General features: G+C 31.9%; 1 protein-coding gene, 1 long non-coding RNA gene and 1 other non-coding gene across 4 annotated transcripts in view; 1 reads left to right on the top strand and 2 right to left on the bottom strand.

Moving 5' to 3' along the window:
- The window catches only part of LOC100877892 (popeye domain-containing protein 3), a 96,330-nt gene that overhangs the window by 43,266 nt on the left and 26,497 nt on the right, over window positions 1-26,567 (top strand). Inside the window, 4 exon segments of the mRNA XM_076540316.1 lie at window positions 15,373-15,547; window positions 15,639-15,823; window positions 15,825-15,889; window positions 16,825-17,192. Of these exon segments, the coding sequence (XP_076396431.1) occupies window positions 15,678-15,823; window positions 15,825-15,889; window positions 16,825-17,192 (579 nt within the window). The 5' untranslated portion in view covers window positions 15,373-15,547; window positions 15,639-15,677.
- Window positions 223-15,097, bottom strand: LOC143265876 (uncharacterized). 2 transcript variants are annotated; one of them, XR_013040649.1, is made up of 4 exons: window positions 14,771-15,097; window positions 2,168-2,220; window positions 1,183-1,238; window positions 223-1,093 (listed from the first exon to the last, which is right to left on the bottom strand). It is a non-coding gene; the product is annotated as an uncharacterized LOC143265876 (long non-coding RNA). The 2 variants fall into 2 exon arrangements; XR_013040648.1 differs by having other exon boundaries at window positions 223-1,238; window positions 14,771-15,076.
- Window positions 4,203-4,307, bottom strand: LOC143265952 (U6 spliceosomal RNA). Its single transcript, XR_013040729.1, has one exon. It is a non-coding gene; the product is annotated as a U6 spliceosomal RNA (small nuclear RNA).

Here is a 26,567-nt window from a genome sequence, read left to right as displayed (position 1 = left end):
GAAGTTATCGAAGCTGAAAGTTTTCTGAATTACATCGGTCTTTTGGCAAGTGCTCAGAGTAGTTACAGTAGCGGACAAAAGATTTAGACGAAATGGAAAAAGTAAATAAATGATTTACTTTCCTTAACAAATATAAATACAATGTTCCACTTTTGGTGTTAACTAATTAGACATTTATTTACACAATTACAGAAAAAATTTTATTATGATATTATGCTCAGTAGCGAAGTTATAAAAAAAAGAATGAAGTTTGTATAATATTTCGTCGGTCAAAAGTTTAAGACTATACAAAAAATAACAATTTTTGGCAAAGAAATATCTACAATTTTTGTTTAAACTCAACATTTTGTCCAATATCCGTTATTTCTTATTACTTCGGCACATCTTCTTGGCATAGAGTCTATTAATTTTTCACATTGATCTACCGTAATATTACTCCAAGCTGTTTCAATTGTAGAATAAAGTTCGTTTAAATTTTTCGGTTTACCGCCTTGTACCGTCTTTTTTACGATGCTCCACAAGTTTTCGATCGGGATTGCGACGGTCATGGCAGGACGGTAATATTTTTTTCTTGAAGAAACTGTTTGACAATCTGAGCGGTATGTTTCGGATCATTATCATTTTGAAAAATAAAATCATCACTCATATTGTTGTGTGCAAAAGGCAACAATTGTATTCTTGAGTATGTTCATGTATTGAAAACGGTCCATAATTCCATTGATACGACATATCGGACCAGGGCCGCTTCGAGAGAAACACGCCCACACCATAACGCTTCCACCACCATGTTTAAGAATTTTTAAAACGCATTTTCTGCAGCAATATCATTTGCACTGCGAAAACGATCCTTTTCACATAACCGATGAATCCGGCGATCCATTTTCGGCGTTGTTTTTCGTGGTCTTCCGTTTTTCGGTTCATCGCAAAACATACCTGTCTTTAAAAATTTGTACCATACAGCTTACAAGCCGTTTCTGACCGATTCACTACATTGGCTATTTCGGTGAAGGTTTTATTTTGCTTTCGCATCCTTACGATTAGCTCCCTTTCATTTTCAAGTAAATTCTTTGATTTACCCATAGTCTGTTCGCACCTAAATGAATTTTAAGCAATAAAAGACACGCTAAACAATGATTTTGACATTCCAGAAGCAAAATGTTTAAAAACTGTATGCATACTCACGTTTTACACAGATCGTCTTAAACTAATGTCCACTGTTTACGGGTGCTAAGCGACAACTAACTGTTATAACTCCTAAATTGTTTGCATTTAACAATTGACGATCTGTGGTTACTAAGGCCAAACATAAAGCTATGTTATTCGAAAGAGACAAGCCGAACAGAAGTACAATATACGTATAAGATGTTTGCAATTCGGTTTGCAAATGATCGTCTTAAACTTTTGTCCGCTACTGTATGTTTATGTTTCATTATAAATGTTTGTGAGCATAAACCGATTGTTAAAGCCGGAAACACATTGTCGATACGTCACGTCACGGCTTAATTTTAATCATTGTAAAATTAAAATTTCCATTAGTACATGTTTATCCGTGTGCGGTTGCTTGGCCAATTTCAAAATCATTTTCGAATAGTGAAGCAATTGATATGCTCATTGCGTTTAACAAATGCAATCAAAATGGTCCTGAGGCTGCGCGACTGTATCGAGAGATATATTCTTATAAATAACAGTCCTTGCATTAGTAGTTTTACAAACTGGAGTCCAATTTACGCCCATATAATACTTTCCACAAGCCAAAACGATACGTGTCGAAACCAATCGTTGAAAACGAAGGTACTGCGACAGTATCCACATAAGTCCGTGAGAGACCTGACTAGAGGATGTAGAACTTTTGTTTCTTCAGGTTTTTCATTGGGTAAACATTTCGTCCTGGGAACGATGTCTGAAGAATGAACTGTGGTCGATATTTTTAACGGTGTTCAGAAAAATGAAAAATATGTATTTCAAATACTGTAGATAGACGAGACAACATTCACAAACAATGGGATGTTCAATTGACATAATGAACATACATGGTCCCTTGAAAATCCACGCCTTAGGAAGAATAAAACAATCAAATACGGTATAGCGTAAATGTTTGGTGTGGAATGTTTAACAAATGGTTTTTCAGTTCACATTTTTTAACGAAATATTGACTAATCAAATCTACCTAAACTTCTCGAATCCAACTTACCAGATCTCTTGTATGATACAGACATTCGCCTAAGTGAAAAGCAAAACATGAGTTGCTAAACATTTAACTAAAACTTATAGAGAGAAATGGATTGGCACACGAGAACTAATCATATGGCTTCCGTGATCGCAAAACCTTACACCGCTCGACTTCCTTTCATGACTATCTTTAAAAGATAGAATGTGTTCGCACTCCATTACTAATCTTGAGAAGCTTCAATAACGTATTGAGCAAGTAATATTCAAATTATAGAAAGGAATATAAGTACAGTAATCCCCCTTATAACACGGTGTATGGGTTCCGCGTTATAGGAAATCGCGTTGTACGAGTATTCTCGTATAACGCGCTCGTATGACCTCGTATAACGCGTTATGTATGTGAAAATGATTCACGTTTATCTTTTCTCGTTAAGGAAGGTTTAAATTGAATATTAAAGAAAAACTATGTTATGAACAAAATATGTGCGTTTTATTAAAATCAAACTAAGAACATTTTAAATAAAAAACTTATACGTATGTAACTAAAAAATAGTTATTTTCAAATAGATCAAATAATTCCAAAATAGTTTTATTACATGTTTATTCGCTGTCGGAACTATCTGAAATAATGTTCCACGAACATCTTTTTTTAGTAGAATGTTCAAAAGTTTTACCTTTCGAATTTTTATTATTTTCTTTACTTAAGAGCATATCTTCTTGTTCGTCAAGAAAACAAAACAATATTAATTTAGAAAAGAAAAACGCAACATGGATATAAAGCGCGAAAAACAAATAGCCTCAACAAGATATAATCAATGTTCTTACAATTCAAAAACTAGGAACACAAATTGAATACAATAATTTAATTTAATTTTATAAGAACACAATTGATACAATGTGAAAGCGTACGCGAAATTGATTGTGAACTGTCAAATTATAAATTTCGCAGTACAGAAATATAACGTGGGAATCCCCGCGTTATATGGGGAGAAACACGTGTTATACGAGGGACATGAAATCGCGTTGTATGAAAACGCGTTATAAGAGTACCGTGTTATAGGGGGGATTACTGTAATGTGTTGTGCAACGTCAAGAAGCGGATGGAGAAGTGCATGGACTGCAATGAAGGACTGTTCGAATACTCGATATAATGTAGATACTCCGGAGAAATCGAAATAATATTTCCCAAGAGACCGAAATAATTAAGAGAAATTTTAGCTTCAATAACTTTCTAACGGATAATTTTAAGGCATAAGAATGTCAATCTTAAGTAGAGCATAATGAACTGTTTCGACTGGTGTAGTAAAAAACATATTTTTATTTTAAAAAAATTGCAGTTGTGTTTTTCTGCTGCGCCAATGCACAAAAGTGCTTCAAATTTTACTTATATATAAAAATTTTACTTCTTTATAAACTTTTACTTATAACATCTACTCCTAACCATTTATGAGCTACAGTCTGTTCCAGTTGCATGGGACACTGTATATAACATTCCATGATAATTCAATACAGTTTATTGATTTATCTACTTTTTTTCGCCGAGCGTTAGAGAATGTTAACTTTTTTGGAGAATATGATCTCCTTTATGATTGGCAGTCTTTAATAGTATCGCATCAGTAATATGATTAGTGTGTCAATTTAAATCATGTTATAAGCGATATAACATGTTGAAATCGATCTATGTTCCCTGGAAGTGTGTCAAACTACTGCAATGCGAAGTGTTACATAATTTTATAATAAGATAGAGCAGATAGTGCTCAGTTCCGAGTCACAGATTTATGTTCTCTCGAGAATAAAAGCATACATAGCCTTATTATATCTGTAGTCACTGTAGTAGGTACAATACCTACTCTTTGAAACCGCGTTGCTCGGTGAGGCGCATATAATGAGACTTATTTCTTTAGTTCCATGCTTTTCAAATTACACTCTTTTGTTAAAATGTTTTTATTTGTAAAATAGGAATCTCTTCAAATCGTTCGTCATTTGTGTAAGATAATTTAGTATATGTACTGCCGAAGCAAGTACATATACTAAAAAATGTGGAACGCTTCACGATTTTGCGTGTCATCCTTGCGCAGGGGCCATGCTAATCTTCTCTGTATCGTTCCAATTTTAGTATATGTACTGCCGAATTAAACAGTTCAATGATAAGCGGCGTTTCATGAAATGAAAGGTGACGCGTGTAGAAGACAAGATCTGTTTATTTGGTTCTTTCACGATAGTAGCCAATACAGTAATGTCCTCTACAATACTTGTCCTAAGCAGACCCTCGCTAATATAGCATTTATTGGATTGTTTGAAAAGTAATTTCGTTTTTTTTTGTGAAAATGAAAGATAATTTTCGTATAATGAACAAATGTTTTACTAAACTATATATCGGCCATTCTAGCTCAATACCTTTTGTCATCTTTCTAGTAGTAGCATGATTTCACGCTCATAAAATTTTCGTCTTTGCTACCAAAAACTGATCGAGGTGGTTTTTCACCTCCTCATTTGAAGCGAAGGTTTTGCCGTCTAAAAAATTTGCAGTGATCGGAACAAATAATAATCCGAAGGTGCCAGATCTGGAGAATATGGTGGATGTGGCATTGTATTCCATTCAAGCTGTAAAAGCTTTTGGCGAGTGACCAAACTCGTATGAGGTCTCGCATTATTTTGGTGGAACACTACGCCTTTTCTGTTGATTAATTCTGGCCTTTTTTATTGAAGTGCATCATTCAGTTTGCCCAGCTGATGACAGTAAATTTCCGAATTAATTGTTGTGTTATCCGGTAAAAGCTCAAAAAAACAATTCCTTTAAAATCTCACAAAACAGACAGCATCACCTTTTTTTGATGGATATTGGCTTTGGAAATGCTTTGAGCCGTTTCATCTTTTTCGCTCCATGATCTCTTGCATTTGACATTGTTATATACAACCCATTTTTCATCCCCAGTAATAATACGCTTCAAAAATGGATCATTTTCGTGACGTTTGAGAAGCGAATTACAGACGTCAACGCAACGACCACAAATTTCTCTCCGTGAGAACATGGGGAACCCATATATCGAGCTTCGAGGTTAAACCCAGGCCTTTCAAGTGGTCATAAACAGTTGAATTTGATAAATTTAACCTCGCCCCTATCTCACATATTGTTATTCGCCTGTTTGCATCAACTAATGCCTTTATCGTGTCTTTATCAGCTTCAACCAGCCTTCCAGAACGTAGTGCATCTTCGACATCAAAATTGCCGAATCGAAATTTTGCAAACCAGTTCTAGCACTGGCGTACTGTCAATACATCTTCTCCATACACATCGGTTAATTCCTTTCTGGCTTGAACAGCATTTTTACCTTTTCTATAGTAAAAAAGTAAAATATGACGAAAATGCTGCTTATTGCTCTCCATATTGAAAAGGGCACCAACCAAAAACTACTGAGTAGAATCAATTGGATCTTTTCACACACAAGTCTTGGGTGCAAAAAAATACAATTAAATCCTCTATCGGGAAAACATGAAATTACTTTCCGAACAACCCAATATTTAGGACGTTTGTAATGCACATTACCTACCTCAACTATTTTTAACCGACTTCGAAAAAGGAGGAGGTTACTCAATTCAATCAGTATATTTTTTTTTTTTTTTTTTTTTTTTTTATTATTTTCTATGTGTGCCCGCCGATTACGCCTAGCTGGATGCACCGATCGGAACGAAACCTTTAGCATCTGGTAGGTTCTGACTCCCCATTGGTACCATTGTCAAAAAATTTTTCATTTTTTAATTGCAAAGTGTTGTTATTGCAAAAAAACCGACAACTTTTGAAATAAACTTTTCTCGATTTTAGTGCGCTTTTCATATCTTATCACGGACATGATTCTGAACAATTTTGTTCATATAAAAATTTCGCGAAAAGCTTTAGTTTTCGAGATATTAGCGAAAAATTGTTGAAAAGTTTTGAAATCAACTTTGGACGATTTTAATGTCCTTTTAATATGTTATCAGGGGCACAATTCTGAACAACTTTTTCCTTATCCGCAATTAAGGGGAAGCTTTAGTTTTCGAGTTATTAGCGAAAAACTATTGTTATTAATGTATTGCATTCTACGTATGCCTCCGTGTCTCTGGTGGTGTATGAGTCAACATGCAGTCGCTGATTTTCTACTGTTTCTACAAACACGTCTTGTCGGCCGATAAAAAGCGTGAAATAAAATAATTTTAAGAAAAAAAATACACCGACTTCGAAATGCACTAAAAAGTATAAAATAATTTCTATTTCCTAATGAAGTAATTTCTATTTCATTCAATCATACAATTACGTAACAGATATGAATGAAACCTATTTACTCGTTAGGTATTATATTAAATACATTTCAACCTTTTCGGAGGCGGCGCAAAATTAAAAGATTATTTTGAATATGTTATTTAATTTTGCGCCGCCTCCGAAAAGGTTGAAATGTATTTAATATAATACCTAACGAGTAAATAGGTTTCATTCATATCTGTTACGTAATTGTATGATTGAATGAAATAGAAATTACTTCATTAGGAAATAGAAATTATTTTATACTTTTTAGTGCATTTCGAAGTCGGTGTATTTTTTTTCTTAAAATTATTTTATTTGCTTTTTATTTTCCTAACATTCAGCCGTATTGACGTTAGGTTTGTTCTCAGACACACAATGAAATCATGAGTTTCAGCTGGAAATAAAGGTTATTGTAACATGATATAGTTGTATCACTCATGATCAACTACGGATGCTGTTGTATCCCTTATCGATCTCAGATGCATTTTGCATCCCTTATTGGTCACCACCCTGCTTGAGACACTCTTTGTGTCCGTCTGATTCGGTGCCAGTCTTCTATAGGGTACTATTGTATCCATGAATGTCTGCCTAACAAGGAAACATATCGAACCACGACACACCGATTTTAATGAAACTTATGTGAAAGATAGTTCTCAAGAAAATATTTGACACGTATTTTTTTTTATCGGCCATCGTTCACATTGAAAGGGTGAAAATAGCCCTCGAAGTTGGGGGTTGAAATCATATTTTTGGGAATATCTCCGGAATTAAAGAAAATAATTAGATTCTTTTTTTTGCAAATTGTTGGTCTTTAAATAGGGAATTTTTATGCTGAAAAAAATTTCAATAAACTTTATTTGTTTAAATAATATTTTGAAAATTTATAATTTTTGTTTAAATTTTTGCACTAAATGTTGATTTATTTTTTTGTAACTTCGTGTACGTAAACTATAGACAAAAATAGAGGATACGTGTTTTTGGAATTTGTTGTTTGTTGCAATGTTTATTAGATATATAATTTAAATGTGATATGTTTCCTTGTAAGATACATATTGTATCTATACTTGGCAGCTTTGACACAATTTGTGTCAACAACTCTTTCATTTTCTCCCTTAGTTTAGGGAATGTTTAGGCTGTTGCCCACACACGTTAAGCTGTACTTGGTAGTCGAGCAAGTACCGCTGTTTGCTTATCGAGACTTTATGTCTTCAATGTGCATTGACTTTTTTGTGAATAAGTTAAAAAAATGTGAAACTATTATATATTCAATTTATTCGTTAGACGATTACTGCTTAACGGCTATCCTGAACCATCTAGTATGATAAACTCGTTAAAAAAAGGATGTAAAGCAGCCTTAAATCTATGCAGATCTATATCGTAGCGGTCATTAGGTAACATCGCTTGAGTTTAGAAACATGCTTTATATATTTTTTTTTTATTTAAAAATTACAAAAGACACTAGACCACAGCTGTCCCACAAGTCCATATACAATGTTATACATAAATATATATAAAATATACAACATATCAAGAATAAACACGCCTAAGACCTATAGTAATCAGTATACAAAAAGAACAAAAAAATAGTCTTTGTGTTTTCCATCACAGCCTTATGAGAATTAATAACGAGATCAAAAATAGCTACTATATAGAACTAGTTCCTTATATTCTAAGATTGTTTGTTACTAAAAATTTAGTAATAACTTTGATGGCCCTTATGTCTGCGTTTTACAAGGGGCCCTCCATCCTAACATCCGAAGTTCGGCAGTCAACGCTCTTCTACTTCCATTAAACCTAGGACAATCCCGAACCTCAAATCCACATTCGCAGGAACTGCTACGAAACGTCCTTTGTGTTTCGACTGCTTCCGGTAAAACGTTCATTTATTACTTGGACCAGCACCAATTAGTCAACGGTATACCTGCAAGGTCCTCTTCGCTCACGATCATATCTCTCCTTTTGTTCCTTTTACTCTTCGGAGATATGCTTGCCAATATCTTCTTGTACTTCTTTTAAATCTAGACGATCCATCTCTCCTTGTGTGGCGTTCAACATAGTTTCTTCCGCCAGTGCCTTTGTATCACATCCGATTAATGCTTTCATCGGGGTGGTATTTATATTTGTGTTGTGTATCGTATTCAAAGCATTTTGAATTTTTTTAACCTCTGTGTTCTAGTCTCGTGGATCTTGATCTGCTGCACTTATCGCTAAAACATCAATGATAGTTTTATTATACCGTTCGACTTGTCTGTTCACCCTTGACGCAGTCACTGCATTTAATATGTGCTTGATTCCATATGTCATACACAGTGCCACAAACTTTGTAGTAACGTTTGTTCTTTCATCACTGATTATCGTCATCGCAACATCGAACAAGTACATGAAATTATGTGACAATTGCTCATCTTGCATTTTGGCTGTCGTAATTCATTCAACCTCTGTGATATCTGTTGTATAAGCAACTTCAAAGGCGACTGGTTTAGAGTTTCAACTAACAAGAGATGTCACCCAATTGATACACGCCGATTTTCTTCTTCCTTACTTCTCTTTCTTAACACGCTTCGCTGATCTTAATATCCTGGCAATTGTTTCTTCTCTTATGCCAAAAATGTTCAGATCGATTATTTTTTCATCTTCAAGTTTGATGCCCAGCCTCCTGATCAGGATTAGCTTGTGGAAACTACGTGACACGGGACATCTTGGTTTCGATCCAAGTAGTTGCGACTCGCATGCGGATGTCGTATCATTGTCGGGCATTACCTCGTAGGTGTGCCGCGATTGAGTGTATCACACTGATATGATCTTAGGAAAATCTTGATACCCACTCATCTACGTGACGCACCCATTCTTTGTGGAGAGATCTTTTTTCTATGGCTTATACACGGAAATTAGATTTTCATCCCCTGGAGACGCGTAACTTGGCGACTCGGTGTGCAAAGCGGAACTACTACTCCAACTGTTTAGCTCGACGCGGTCAAGACACGGGATCGCACACGGGAAATACGCCGTCTGGTTGCACTAACGCAAAATTGAACAGGACTTTGTCCTTCTCAAGCCATCCCAGTTGCGATTCCATAGAATCGTTGCATTATCTTCACGCTTGCATGATGTACAACCTATTTTAATTTCTCCTTAATTGTACAATGGTTAAAATTCAGTCAAAACATAAACTTAATTGAAATATATGTACACTTAATAACTAATCTTATAAGATTCCTAGAGTTCTTGAACAGTCTGTATATGATATACTGATGCGAGTACACTCTTCGAATGTGCACTATATGTATAAACAGTTTATTCTGCTTCTGATATATAAGATGATTAAACGGTTTATTAATAGGTGAGGTTTCACGAAATGAAATTCAGCGGGATGCGTTTAAAATACAAAATCTCTTTATTTCATTCTTTGACATCAGTCAATGTAGGAATGTCTTCTACCGCTACTAAGGAAAAGAAACTCTCCTTAATAAGGGGAAGTGCGCTGACAAAAGGCACATGGTCTGCCTTGACTGCTTTTCGATTTTTATTTTTCTAACATTTGTCATGGAAAAATGACATGCGAACAAAATTCATTACTGTTTTTTTTCTCAACACATCTACTCGAATCTCGTTTCCAAATGTGGTAATGTTTAAATCATAACTCGTTGTGGCGCCACGTAAGCGAAGCTAAATTTATACAACAGCGTAACAATAAGAATTAATAGAAATACCAAGAAACAATACTCAGACAAAGAAACTATTTTTAGAGTATTGGATTATGGGTAAATGATTATAGTCCTCTATCTAATTATTATCTTGTTTTATTTATACTGGCTCGGAAGAACGTCTTTACTCTTTGAAAACTGTTCTAGAAGTGAAGTTGACGCTCTGACTCTAAAAGGGAAAGCTAGCGTCCACTTAATACAAAAGAAAAACTCTGCACCATGTTTATTACCCTGGCCTTCGACTCTAAACAGTCACAGGCCCTTAGACCTGGTGGTGCCAGTATGATTCTTACAAAGAAAGAAAACAGTGATTCTCAACGATTCATTTTTGTAAAGGATTATACATAAATAATCCAACATAGAGAAAAGTGGAATAATACAACCTATTTAAATACCCATGCCAAATGAAGCGGGGTGAGGATATGATTTCGATGTGATATTTTGAAAAGCGAATGTACATAGTGTGCAAGTATGGCATTTGGCGGAGTTTAATACTTACACACTAATCTGCAATTTATTTGTAAAATATTTATAAGAAATACTCTGTTATCGATTTGTAATTTGTACTAAATATGAGTACATGTTATGTCTTTCTCGTGTAACACATTCGCCAGTAATTCATATGTAATTAATATTCTGTCATTTCTCTGTAATATACTCATTTCTATTTTGTGTTAATAAATAGCTTGTTATGTGTTTTATATATTATTTATAATAATCATTTCCATTATAGTAATGTAAGTATATATATGTATATATATCGTTCTGCAGGGCATATTTTAAAGGGGAAGCTTCAAAGAATATGACCACATTTTTTTTTAATTTAAACCTTTTACGCCCCTCATTAAAAAGAACGCAAAAAAAGAATTTGTTTAAATTTGTCAATATTTTATAACAAATTGATAGAATTAAAAGAAAATATTTTAAAATAGCCCAATCCTTAGTGAATAAAATAAAAAAGAATTTAGTAAATTCCGTAGTTTTTGAGAAAAAAATTCGTAAGTGAAGCCTATTTTCGAAAAAATTATAAACTTTGTAGGCTCGGTATTCCTTAATAAATTCGAAACCGGCAAAATGATGAGTTAATCCCCCTCCCTAATTTCACATAGACTACAACATATTTTGATTAGAGCAAAATCGCAGATGGTGACGTCCAAAAGTGATCGATTCAACGTGGAATGGCCTGTATACATCTTTCTCTCTTAAATCCTGAGTGTGTTAAAACTGATGTTAATATTTCAAAAATTGATATTAGTAATATACAAAAAATTTACGACAAATATTTCTAACTATTAGAGGTGTACACGAAATAACATTTATTTCATTTAAATTTCTCCCTCGTTTATAGAAGCAATTTACAGGGTAAGTCTGAACTTCAGGGTTCAGTCCTATACCAGTCCTATATTATACATATTTCCAATGATCTTTTATTTTGTGTACACCTTTTATTAAGACAACACACCTCATGGAGTTTCCTCAAACATCCACATTTTTCTCACAAATATCATCAAAAAAGTCTGCCCTTTAATCTTACTTTAACTTTTTTATTAATACATCAGTAGTTATACCTGAGTGCTGAAACTTAAAGATGTTGGCTACCTGACGCACTTTTAATGCTCGCGTGTTATCAACTTAAATCAGATCAATCAGTCACCAGGATTGTATATAAAGGCAATATCAAACGAGCTAAACAAAGAATATTCAATGCCTTTATCATTTTAATGAGGTTTAATCTAATGTTACATTTGGAAAATATTGTGCAGTACTTCACTCAATTAAATGTCAATTATCTGTAAGACAAATTTTAGATCGTTTACACAGGAAAGACAATTTTTTCATTAATTAGAATTGTCACAAGAGTTCCAGAAATTTTAATTTTACGATCCATCTTATTTACATTTTATATCAACGACATTTTTCTAAATCTTCTTTTTCGATCAGCTAAGTCAAGACTGAATTAATACTTCTCGAGTTTAGTGCAAAATAAATCAAAGTACTTAAAACATAATTCTCAAATTGATCTTGTATAAGCCTTACAAGTACCCTATGCAACTCTTGCATGATGAGACTAAATTTAAATACATGTTTTAAACAGGTTGGTAATTATTCGTCAGCTACTTATTTTATGAGAATTAAATACACTATTTCAGATAATCCAATTCAAATATGGACAACTATGAAGTTTAATTTAATACTATTGGAGATAAAAGTGATATAAGAGCGATACACAAATTAGCATTAACATTTGTCTCCATCTAGCGATGTTAATCACCATTGTTCGTTCCTTCTTGTGTTCGCATGTTTCGATTCAATTTTGTTCTCTAATTTTCTTCTCACGTAATTCTGATTGTATTTTATATCGTTCTTAAATAAATAGTTTTTGTGCTTTGTATATAATTAATTACGACACTATTCGTCCACGGATCTCCTCGCCTTCAACAAATACCACCTGATCCTATGTAACTCCTTTATACAGATTCTTGAAATCTTTTCTCTAACCATATTCCTGAGTTTTTTTTATAAAATCTGATAATTCTAGTTTTTTCTCAACAAGTTTTAAGTAACACCAATTGTATAAATTAAATGCGGATTATGGGTGTGCAATAGATCTTGACATCGTGACACATTCATGATAAGTAGTAGAAAAAATATTGAATATTTTTTACATCACACATGATGATCATACAAAATACAATTGAATTTGGAAATTTGAGGGTTTAAAAATGTGTACAAAAATCTGGAAATTTAAAAAAAATTGGTAATTTAAAAATATGAAAATTTGGATTTCTGAAAAGAAAATTTGACAATTTGAAAAAATTTGAAAATTAGACATTTTGGAAATTTGATGGGGAATATGACTTGCAGGTATCCATTTTATCATACTTGTTCTATATAAAAATACATTATGTTCACCGTGCTCATGAGTATTTTGCATTATATTTATAGTAATTATAGTACAAATTGACCACCTTATATATGGCTGATGTAGTGAAAACCATATAGTATATCTGTTACGGTGAAAGATCGAAATTGGAGAATGTCGACATTCACCGGTGAATGTAGACATACACGAAATACGTCGGTGAAAGACCGAATATTTTATTACATTCTTGTACATTCGGACCTTCACAGGTGTATGTCGACAATCACAGATATGCTCTGGTGAAGGTCCAAAAGAGAGAAGTCGACAAAGAAGCGACTGGCTCTTTCCCGCCAAATCGTGTGTTCTGCTGGGAGTCAGTCAGCTTTGTCAATCTTGTGCAAGCTTTGATAATGCGAGCAACGTTTTCTTAATTTTTTTTTCCAATACCGTAATTTATACTGAATGGATATTGCAGTAAATCGTTATCTTTTTCTTGAAAAGTTAAATGCATTAATTGCGGGTAAACGAGAAGACAATTGTTTTTATTTTTCTCAAGAAAAGTACTCTAAAATACTTTCTGAATTGGTTTCTGCTAAAACTAAGTGCAACACACCTTTGGATTACAGACGATTAAAACGTTTTGACGTTTTAAAAATTAATGATGAAAGGAAATTAATTGTACCATTAAAATCAGGGGAAACGAACATACAGTATTATGTTACCAATGAAAAATTGTTCAGTATACTACACGAAACTCACGCCAGAATAGGCCACGGAGGAAGAACACGTATGCTTAGAATGTACTATGTGTTTTAAATTCTTGGTCTCTCCTCTCAGAAAGAGAGGCGAAAAAGTTACGTCACCCTTGTGACGTTTTATAGCGACTGAATTACGGAGAAGAAAATATAAATCTCCGACATGTTCAACATTCACCATTATTGCATGGTGAATATCGACATTCACCGGTGTAAGTCCGAAATAAGGGTATTTAGCAAATATTTCGGACATACACCAAGCGACTATGTGAATGTCGACATTCACCAGATTTCGGTCTTTCACGGTAACATATCTATGTATGGTGGAAACCGTATAGTGGCGGAGTAGCACAAACTGGTGGAATAGAAACCTGCAATGTTAACGGCAGTACATGAAGTATAGTTTGTTGGCATGCACAAGAGATGCTACTACTATTTTCCTGAAGCGCCGTCCTTCGGTGCTCATGAAAAGTACTATGTATGTTGCGTAAAAGTCTATAATGTAGGAATATACAAATCCTTAACGCTTAACCTTCCTAAAAATGTATTTAGTATCAAAACAAATATCTTATTTTTAATGAGACTACAGAAATTAAAAAAAGATTTAACTACTATTTTTTAAATAATCGAGTTAAATTAAAATAAAATTGTTATGAACAGTCTATACATTCTATATACATTCTATAATATAAGCAATTGATTGTAATTATGCGTAAACTGTAAAAAATAACGGGCTCACTTGATTACATTATATTTCCAAGCTTATATTTTAAAGACTCACATCTTATAGTAGTAAAAAAATTAATAATTATTATTATTAAATACATGAGGTACATTTATAAAGAGTTAAATTTCAAACTTTATATACAAGGTTCATCCGTAATATTTCGTTTGTCATTTTTTGGATTACTGTTTACGGTTAGTTTTGTCAATAATAACAATATAGTATATAATTTATTGCAAATGGTATTTTTTATTAGCAAATTTTTGAACGAACCTTAAACTAAGGACCGTCTGGCCTATTTTATCCCCCTTCTGTTTCCTAGTTCTCCACCGTCATCTTTACTCGTCCTTGCTAAAGTAACGTCTTTCTGCTAGTTTGACGTTTATTAGATAAGCAAGTTTGTTTCGTATACGAATTTAGTTTATTTCAATTATCAAATTACCTGACGATATAGTTTATTTTTTCATCTGTATGCCTTGCGTACGCTTTCATCTTTTAAAATTTTCCATGAGTAAGTAAGTTGTTTATTGATTTCGATACGATACTTTATAACACGCGTCAATATTCGCAATCGCTTATTCGTGAATAAAACAAGTTTATTTGAAATTTATTTAATTTCAACGAATTTATAAAATTATATTACTGAATTTGACAAGTTTTTAAATTTGATTATTATGATTCATTTAGATCTGGATCTTTTGTTTAATTGAATTTTCAAGCTTTCTACTTATTTATTATATTCTAACATTAATCAGGTAATTATTAATTTTTATTCTAAGATATTTAAGACCTTCTTAGTCATGTTTTTACACATGTTAACAAAAATAATACAATAATTGAAAAGTATGTTCATATTTTACATATTTATATTACAGATGTTTCTATAGTCTTCCTGCAGCTATTGGTAATGCAAAAACCCTTCCTTAATTCAAAGTCTGCAAGATGGTATTCATCTTCAAGATTTAATTTTAGCTGAGAATAGAAATGTGAAAAATGACACGATACTTGAAAGTGGTATATAGCATGCGACTTAACATCTTCTATAAATAAGTAAGAAGTATAATAACATTCAAATTGTACCAATATGTTAATTAATTTTTTAATTTTTAATATGTGTAAAACATTTATTCCACTGTTGTAGAGTACGACGAAATTGATTTAGTTTTGTGGTGATGCGGGGATGTGGATCTGTTTTGATCCTATAGAAAGCCGAGAAGGCTGGCGTGCTTCTATTTTATTCTTTGTATTTCTCTATTGGACATCTTTTGGTATTAATGGCAGTCTAACAAATGCATCCAACATTCATAATAGTGTTACAATTACTGTTATTGCCAGTTTCAACGCATCATGAAGATGACGAATGTAGGAATGTGACCACTGACGATAGAGGGGGTATGTATATGTATATTACAGTATTGCTATGTATTTTCAATTGTTTGTATATTTTGGTTTTAATTGTTTTAAATTCTCCTCATTTTATTTTTAAATACGACTATTTAAGATTGTAAAGAATCTTGTTTAATAATTATACTATTGGATGAAAGAAAGGCCTCAATATTATTACAATTTCAGAAATAGTATATCGATTACAAAGTTAGATATTTTCTATATGTGGTAAAATTGTTGTGAAAATGTCTATTATATTTAAATGTCTATTATATATTTGATATTTCTCTTTTGCAATTTCATTATTACAATTGAAATTATTACAATAAATTAATAAGTAAAATTAATTGTAATCAAAGCATTTCTGTTTTAGTGTTTTGCTGAAATATAGAAAGCAATATTGTATTTTAATGTTGTTTTTTTATCATTTATTTTACATTTACATATAATTTGAAAAAAGAATACCAAATACATAGCTTTATTATAATTATTAATATATATAGATATTAATAAATTTTAGTTTGATTTCCAATAGTTTGGTTGAATATCATTGCTTGATATTAGAGTAGTTTCCTCTATTATTACTATTTGTCTCCACAAATGAACCATACAAAGACATCTGTTTCTTATATCAATTTGTGTTTAGCTTATAATTAGATGTGACTTAGAATCAGTTGAGTAATATAGATTCACTAAATTAGTCATATATTTATATATTTATATCATATATTTCCATCGTTTACATGGGAATCCAAATTTTAATCTCATTAAAGTTTGATGAAATTTATATGGTATGCACAGGAAATATTGGAGAATTTAATTAAATGCATTATACAAAAATAGTTAATTAAGTGCCCTAATGTCTTTCTTACATCTATATAATTATGATTACATCTATATATAATTATGATTTTGTCTAATATTTACAAAATACTCTACAGCTATTGGTCTGTCAGTGGTTAATCAAGGATCTGGTTCTCCTCATTCGCCAATAGTGCCTCCACCTTTTCTCTATGGAGTTCTTACCTGCCAACCATATCAAGGAATTTCTGTGAACCACATATACTTTCAACTAGCCAATGCCTTCTTTCTACTGTCACATCTTGCACCAAGTGGCATACATGGTGTACTTTATTTAAGGTGCACTCTACTCGTGGGCTGTGCCTTTCTTGCTTTGTGGGGCTGGACAATAGCTTGTTGGCTGGACGCTGCTCTTTGGAATGCTCTGTTTGTTGCCATCAACTTCGTCCATGTATGCACGCTTCTTTACAAGCTCAGGCCTATCAAGTTTTCAAGGGAAGTTGAAGAGGTAAGTTAAGAAAGTAGTTGAAAACAATAATTATTTAATGTGATATTATAACATGTTACTTGTTATTAAACAAGATGTTTCAAAAATATCCAGTAAGCTGAAATATCCAAATTCTTCTATAAAAAAAAGTACTTCACTTTTTTTGTTCTGATAAAATTGGAGATTTAGTATTAAATTTATACTTAGAAATAGTCAGATTCATATTCAGAAAGAATTAGTAATCTTCGAACTTTTAATCTTCAATTGAGTAGAGTTAAAGCATTTTTCCATTAGGTTAGAATGATTTCATAAACACTTTTATCTTTGTAAGTATGTACTATGGTCTGATATTCTTTACAAGTATATGAAATATAAACAAAATTAGTGATTTGACGATTGTTCTCAGCCTTCATTAGATATACTCTAAGATTGTGAACACGTAACTAGTCTTCATTCTATATGGAAGTATGAGATTTGCAATATGCTATATGCAAGTATAATCATTTTTAGTGTAGTTCTCAAAAAAATGTGCATAATTTTGCTTATTTGGAATGATTACTGTATCCCGGATCTTCTTGATTCGAGCGGGGGACAACTTAACTTAAGACCGTATAAATAAAGTGTAGTGTAAATCTGGGGATCAGTGTTGTTAAAACAATGTGTATTGCATCGAAACGCCGCAACATATGAACAGTTTTAAATCAACATTGATTCATTCATGTATGTAAACATCAATGGCACAGTAATTATAAAATACATATAACATACTAATGCTGTTTGAATACAATTTATGTGCTTTCTGATACATGAATAACGATCTCTTAGTTGGATTTACATTACTGTTGTATATATTTTTAAACGATTTATTTCAATAATGAATATTTTAAATCTTGGAGAATCTTATTACTTCAAATTTTCGAAATTTGGTCTTATGCTGCATTATAAATCTTATATTAATCTCTTAAAGTACGTACTTTGGTTCTAAGACACAAGCAAGCAACATCTTTTCATGTGTTCTCGGTATGACCATATCTGTCTTTGCTACTTTTGATTGAGAAAATAAAGAAAATTATACGATCACAGCAGAACCATAGAGGAAGAATGTTGAATTTAAATTGTATATCTGGGCTAACTCAGTTCTTAATTTATAATTCCTTATATTTCTAAAACTACATACAAAATGGTACATGACATTTTAATTCTCCTTAACACGAAGAATGTACATAATTCAACTTACTGTTTAATCACCTTAATATACGTATGTATAATAAATTTTTACTGGTATGAAATAATTAAATTTTAACTTGTATGACAAAAATTTATCAGTTCATTTTGAAGCTGATTTTGAGTGTGAATTATATTCATATTCAATTATAGTTTAACTATAGAGTTATAATCCAATAATTAAATAAATATTATTATACATTTTGGTCAAGATTAACTTCTATTGATTTTATAATATGAATATGATTTTATAATATTGTTGTTCTTTTATTACATGAAATTCTCAGTAATTGTACATGTTCTCATGTATATGATTACAATACTGGGTTTGTTAGATTTATTGCAGTTTTGTCAAAAATTGACAATGTACACTTTTTTATACGTGTGAATTATATTTGAGTTACTATACAGTTTAAATTCAATTGATTTGTTCTTAACAAAATTAAAAAAAATTGTAATTATTGAAAATCATAATAACTTTTCCAATTTTCGGTATTTTTAGTTAAAAATTGATATGGTTATTGGTGAAATATAATTTTTGGTGTATGAATGCATTAGATGCATAGTGGCAATCCAGTGTTAAAAAAAGTTTCTGCTTTTTATATTTTTTAATTAAGATAAAAATCTTTAGACTGAAAAAGAATATTAATAAATTTTTAGTTTATATTTAGTCAGACAAAGTTTAAAATATAATATTTTTTTTTAATTTTTCTTGCAACATACTTTTTATATGAAGTTCACATCATACTTAACATTAATATGGGCTGTCATTTTAATTTAGGTAATAGGTGAATGCAATCATCTCTTACAACTAAATAGTTGTAAATTTTGTAACCAAGTTTTTAAAAATGGGTTTATTACACATAAACAAATGTTGTTTATTACACATGTAACTTTAGAAACTGGTTTACTGCTTTATTAAATATCAATAAATGCCCTTATTCAAGCAATAATAATAATTTATAGAAACATTTTGTTCCGTTAAAGTAACATAATCTAAAGACATTTGAGTTTCGAATTTATATTTGTATTTAAAAAACAAGGTGGTGATACACAAGTATAATAGTAAGCTTCTTTCAAGCTTCAAACAGCAACTGAAGAAGATTTTTTCCTTTTGACTGAAGTATTGATCATGATCAGTGGTACAGGAACAAAAAATTGAGGTTTGATAAAATCTACATTGCTAGAAATCAGAAGCATGTAGCTTGTGGATGCATCAAAGTATGACAACTTGGTAACAGGTGAATGACACTTTCAAAACTTTGAATGCATGTCAAACTATGTCCGAGAAAATCAATATTTGCAACATTGATAATAATATCATTATTACATTTTATTATCATAAACATTTCAATAAAATGACATATAGATTATGTTGACTTTGACAGGCAATAAATCTAACATTTAATGTTTTCATTCCAGTGTGATGTCATATGTGTCCTATTTTTTTTATCTTAACTGTTCAGAATGAAACAAACAATGACTTCTGTTACTGGTAATAGAAATGAGTACTGGTGTAATTAAAATTTTCGTCAGAGATAGGTTAGATCTGGAGTCACAATACCGTACATCAGATATGATCAAGTGAATTTTGAAAATATAGAAATACGTTCTATGCTTTTCATGAGAAGGGTTACTCCATGTTTTGGGATGATCATACCTACACCGACCCTTATGTAGAATCTGTAACATTTGATTAAACGTAATGACAATTAACTACTAAATATTAATTTCTTTTAATATTTATATACATGTACAGAAGTGAAAATATCTGTTTACTCTACAATCTATACTTTGCTTTGTACTTGAGTTACAGCTTGAAGGTATATGAGAAACTAATTTCCTTTTTGTGGAAATAAATTCTACTTAATAGTACTGCTGTACATTTTTCCAAAACTTTTATTATTTTTTAGGGATGAATGAATAACAATTCACTTTTGTTTATTCTTCTTGCTATATCCCTATTTAAATATCTCTTCTTTTTCATTTTTTAAATATTTTATATTACTTCAGGATCAAAACAAATTCATTGGCCAAATTTTTGTTTTGTAGACATTTCTTTTACATTATTATTAATGGTGTAATTTTTTTTATGTTAATTGCGTTACATAAAATGAACATGAAACCAGGATACATGTTACACAAAAATAGTTCAGAAATAGGATGCAATTATTCAAGTAATACAAGAGCATTTGTATCCTTTTTCACACACTCTGAATATTTTTACACTTATAAAGGGCATCCACTTGATAAACGCCGATTTTGATGAAATTTTTAGATGTTATAGAACTCGAAAAAATATTTGACACGTATTTTTTTTTATCGGCAAACATCTACTCTGAAGTGGTGAAAATAACTCTTAAAGTTGGGGTTGCAAAACATATTTTCTCGAATATCTCAGGAACTATAAGGCCTAGACAAAAAATTCAAAGCGCAAATTTTTCTGTTTTGGAAGGCCAATAATATGGCGTAAGTAGATTTTTGAAAAATTTATTTGTTTAAAAAATATGTTAAAAATTAGCATTATTTTGCAAATTTTTTTAATAAAACGTTGTACCATTTTGATCAAGTTTTACATCCATAAACCAAAGAAAAAGTACGGATAAATTGGAATTTTTAATTTTGCTTGTGAGAAAAATATTACTGTCGTTGAAGTTGTACGTACATTTTAAACCGTCCGTTCGGTGCACGACTGATTTCTATACATAGTATTCTGGCAATTGTATTAGATTGCATTTTATATACTAATTAATTTAAAAAGAAGAACTTGAGGGTCCACATGTATCTCTATCAAAATATGGGCTCCGCGTCATGGGTGTGTATTGGTGACAGTATTCGACGCACGGAAGATCTTAACGCTTGAATTGTACTTATGTAGAATGTAATATCTTCATAATAATGTAGAGTATATGCAATTAAAGGAATTGCATCTGTTGATTAAGAATTGCATCGCAATTGTAACATATATATTGTTAAATTGAGTTACTTTGAAAACATCACTTTTTTTATAAATTTTTAATTTTTAAAATTTTGATAAGAAATATCATTTCACCAGATAAAATTTTGACAGTTTTAAGCATTAAAAAACGCTATTGGATTAATACAACCTTCTGATGTATATGGTTATATAACATGGAAAAATTTTGCGCATGAAATATCAAATTTTGTACTTACGTTAGATTTACAACATAATTATTAAAATGTGTCCTTTAATTCATAATCAATTGTCCGCACCTAGGTATAAAAAACTGTCTAAGTACGCATGGTTACGGCATGGTTGCATCAGTAGCAGACTGGACATTTTGATTATCCCGTTGACTTTAGTTTCAATCAAATTAAAACTATGTCACTTAACATAAAATGTAATCTAAACAATTGTTAGAATACTATGTATAGAAATCAGTCGTGCACCGAACGGAAGGTATAACTTTGTTGTGTCACCAACTCATCGACAAGATAGGTATTCTATCATTTCATAAATACATTGAATCATTCTGCGACAAACATCCTAATTACACTTCCCAAGCATCTACTCATCTAGTCTTCTGTACCTTCTTACTCATCCTATCCTATGCATACAAATATGCATCTTTCGACATTCTCCCAATTAACCATTACTTGTATTTACGTGCGAAATTTATCGTTTCCGAATAAAGCTTCCGAGTTTATATTATAAGTGGTGTACTTATTCCTTCAATCCGGAATTCAACAACTTCAACGACAGTAATATTTTTTCTACAAGCGAAATGAAAAATTCCAATTTATGTATGTGAAATTCGATCAAAATGGTACAACGTTTTATTAAAAAAATTTGCAAAATAATATTAATTTTTAACATATTTTTAAACAAATAAATTTTTCAAAAATCTACTTACGCCATATTATTGGCCTTCTAAAACAGAAAAATTTGCACTTTGAATTTTTTGTCTAGGCCTAATAGTTCCTGAGATATTCGAGAAAATATGTTTTGCAACCCCAGCTTTGAGGGCTTTTTTCACCCCTTCAGCATGGACGATGGTCGATAAAAAAAATACGAGTCAAATATTGTTTCGAGTTCTATAACATATAAAAATTTCATCAAAATCGGCGTGTATCAATTGAGTGATCTCTTGTAAGACGCACTTACTTAATAAAGTGTCCAATCAGCACCGTTAACGATTATTCCTGCATAACTGGACATACTTTCAACCAGCTTTACAGTGTTTGACTTGTAATTCTTACAGAAATGATACTAAGAAAATTGTAGGGCTCTAATACACAATGTATTAGAGAAGACATTGTACAAGTATGTTTGGACTGACGCAATCTTTGCTGTATTGGATATAAAATTTCACAGATATCGCGTCCACACTCTTGTGGAATAGATTGTATTTATTCAGCGAGTATAACGGAAAATAACAGAATAAATAATTTTTAACTCTTTGATTTTTCTCATATGATGAACCGTTTTAAAGATAACTTAAGAATAAAAACAGCAGTATTCTACACTTAAATTTTTTGTCAAATTATATTGCTTGTGTACATTTACCCCCAATGAATCAAAGAGTCAACAAATTCATTTTCTGCCATAAAATATTTACGTCTTTAAATATTACACTTACAGGTGCATTGCATTACACTGATATGTAGTGCTTTCCCTTTACGAACCGCTCACTTTGTTCTTAAACACTTTTTGAGAACAAATGCATTAAATGCATTTAGCATGTACGTGAATAAATTTGTACAAAATTCGAATTCCAAATTACATAGAAAATTCGATTTTTTTCTCTAAATACTTTGATATAGCGTTACATACGAGGTCTGTCCCAAAAGTATCCGACCTTCTTTAATTTCTTCGCACCTGACAATTTTAGCGTCATTTGCCGGGTATGAGTATCAACTGCAAAGTTTTACGAACTCCCACGATATCGTAGTTTTCGTCGGGACGCCTTAGTTCATGTGCAACGTGCATTTCTTTACGAAGCGTTTTTTACGTTCGTCGCATTCTGCTGTTGTGAAAAATGAGGGAAGGATCGGAGCAACGAATTTGCATCAAATTTTCCTTAATACTCGAAAAGAGTTGTGCGGAAACCATCGATATGATGAAGAAGGCATTTGGGGATGAGTATATGAGCATCACACAAATCAAAGAGTGGTATAAGCGGTTCAAAGATGGCCGCACATCTGTTGATAGTAACCCACGCTCTGGGCGGCCTTCCACGACAACGAGACTTAATAATATTGAACGTGTGCGACTTGCGATCAACGAAAATCGTCGATTGACTGTGCGAGAACTAGAATGTGATCTTGGAATACCGAAAACTAGTTTTGGCCTCAGTTTTGGTCAAGCGGTGATTGGCTCTTCATCACGATAACGCGCCAGCGCATGCATCGAATCTTGTGCAGCAATATTTGACGTAGCACAAAGTCATACAGCTCCGTCAGCCTACGTATAGTCCTGATGTAGCCTCCTGCGATTTTTGGTTGTTTCCAAGATTGAAAATGCCACTCAAAGGACACCGATTCGACGATAAAGAGACGGTCGAAACTAATACGACGAAAGCTCTAAGGGCTATTCCGAAAAGCGAGTTCCAGGACTGTTTCCATAAGTGGAAAGGTCGTTGGCAGAGTATTCTACAATCAAATGGGGACTACTTCGAAGGATGCCACCAGCCTGATGACGCAGGATAACACCAGCAGGGAAATATGAAGGAAGGTCGGATATTTTTGGGACAGACCTCGTATAGAGGATGCATTTCCCGACACATGTTTATGAGATAATTTTATCTTCTTCTGACCAATAGAATGCGTTTTCTTTCTTTTACTATCAATTATTGTTCAATTAGTACTAAAAGCGATACTTTATCATAATGTACAAACAGAGTTTTTTAAAACTTTTTTTTGCGACAAGGCAGACAAATGCGGACATTTTAAATGTAGAATGGGAAAAAATTTTTGTGAAGGGTTTCGTAGAATATGATTAACCTTTAACACTTCTACATCGAGTGTGGCTCAATATGTATTTAAAAATTCTCTTGGCATCAAATCATCCAAGTGTTATTAATTTTGGCCGACATATCATGATTTTCTCGATATGTACTTTTAGAATGAAGATAAAATCTAAAAACAGGTCGATAACTTCATCACCTGAAAAAATGTAGTGTCTATCGTTGCAGTATCCGCGCGTCACTAGAATAATGGCAACTAATATTTTAAAAAAATACTACAAATCTTATTTTTCGCGTAACTTCTTATTTGAGGTTCTCAAAGTTGGTTGTTATTTTTTTACTATTGGTTATTGGTTGCTCTAGGAGGCTAATTTTGAATTCTTGTACAAAGAAATTGTTTTGCTCTATGATTCTCCAAAGGTTCTGTTCACTTTTGTCAACTTTGTCACAATTCTATACATGCTGGCCAAGATTGCAGGCTTCTAAGCTAATAGCGTGATACTTCTACTTATTTATTGCATGATGGTGTGTAAGATATGATTATAATGAGATTTAGATTTGAATTTTCTATTTACAAAACTCTGGCGTCTTTGTTTTTAGCTGGCTGTGTAATGTCGACTATTATTATTATGTTCAAATTTTTTCTGACTGTAATTGCCACGCTTCAAGCGTTTTGCATAAATTACAAAGTTGTTTTCCTCAGTTAATTCTCCTACTTCAGACTTTCTACTTTTTACTTTTGCAATTGCATGATAATTCTTAAACGACTGTGAAATACGTTTTTTCTTTGTTATATTTTTTGGTTTGTGCTTGTTCTGACTAATTTACCTCTCATCGTTGATACTTGCAATTCTCTTTTTATTGTTTACTTTGTTTGTTCAATTGTACTGATTTTTGTATTTTTTGCTGCATTGACTGGTCTTTTCATTTTAATTTCGATTTTCAGTGTTCCTTTGTTTCATCTCTGTGTGCTTTTTATAAGGTTTACTTTACCGATTGTTCTTCACGTACATTGTTTTCTCAAGATTAAGCGTTTTTATCGAAACTATGTTTATTTGTTTTATGATGTTACTGTTAACCTTTGTACATTTAAACACTCACAAGTAAACCTACGGAAGTATCATTCTCCGATTTTACTTAAATTTGGATATGTTACAGTACATGGAAAATTAAGGCACACGAACTTTTTTTATCTGCGGAAAAACATATTTAGAGTATAAAACAACCTCCTAAAATGTGAGGGTAAAATGGAGAAATTGCGATATATTTGAGACCAATGAAGCAATTTTCATGATTTTTGGCATGAAAGTATCTTTCAATAGAAGACAAAAATCAGCCGAGGTACGTTGGAAGGGAAGTGAAATTTGGGGGGTGAAGTACTCCTAATGTGACCAATTTCTTGTTGCAAAAAATCAGTTTTGATTTGATCGAAGTAGAATTTAGTAAAACTTTAAGAGGAATGCTAATTAGGGAATACATACTTTTTTTTATAAATATTTGGGGGGTAAAACATTGGGGGTATAAAATACCTTAAAAAACTATATTTTTTAACTATTCGATCTATTTAATATATCGGTTTTTTATATTGCTGAATATAAATCTCAAATCAAAATTCAATGTGGCGGATCCAATATGCCGGACGAAAATTCGAAAACCTACTTGAAAAGATTGTAACTCAACATGCGATTTTCAAAATACAATTACTGACATTTATTTTTAGTTAAAACAAAAAAATTAGTAAATTTGTGATCAAAGTTTATGTAGAAATTTTTTGCTTACAATGCATGCTGTTATTAGATTTTTTAAATTTCATTTTCAAGCTACATTCTTTAAACAATTTTGTTATAAACAATATATACTTTTTAAACGTTTAATTCACCTGACATAACTAACAATAAATGTCAAAAATTGTATTTTGAAAGTCGCGTGTCGAGTTGCAGTCTATTTAAGTAGGTTTTCGAGTTTTCGTCCGGCATGTTAGATCCGCCATATTGAATTTTGATTTCAGATTTGTATTCAGCAATGTAAAGAACTGATACATTAAAAAGATCGAACAGTTAAAAAATATAGTTTTTTAAGGTGTTTCATACATAGTGCTAAACGAGCGCGGCAAATTAGGAGTTGTTTACCCCCCAAATATTTATAAAAAAAAAAGTATGTATTCTCTAATTAGCTTTTCTCTTAAAGTTTTACTAAATTCTACTTCGATCAAATCAAAACTGATTTTTTGCAACAAGAAATTGGT

The sequence above is a fragment of the Megachile rotundata genome, chromosome 15 (genome assembly GCF_050947335.1).
Source record: "Megachile rotundata isolate GNS110a chromosome 15, iyMegRotu1, whole genome shotgun sequence".
Taxonomy (NCBI): Eukaryota; Metazoa; Arthropoda; class Insecta; order Hymenoptera; family Megachilidae; genus Megachile; species Megachile rotundata.
Note: the sequence above shows the minus strand (reverse complement) of the source record. Positions and strands in the feature narration are given on the sequence as shown.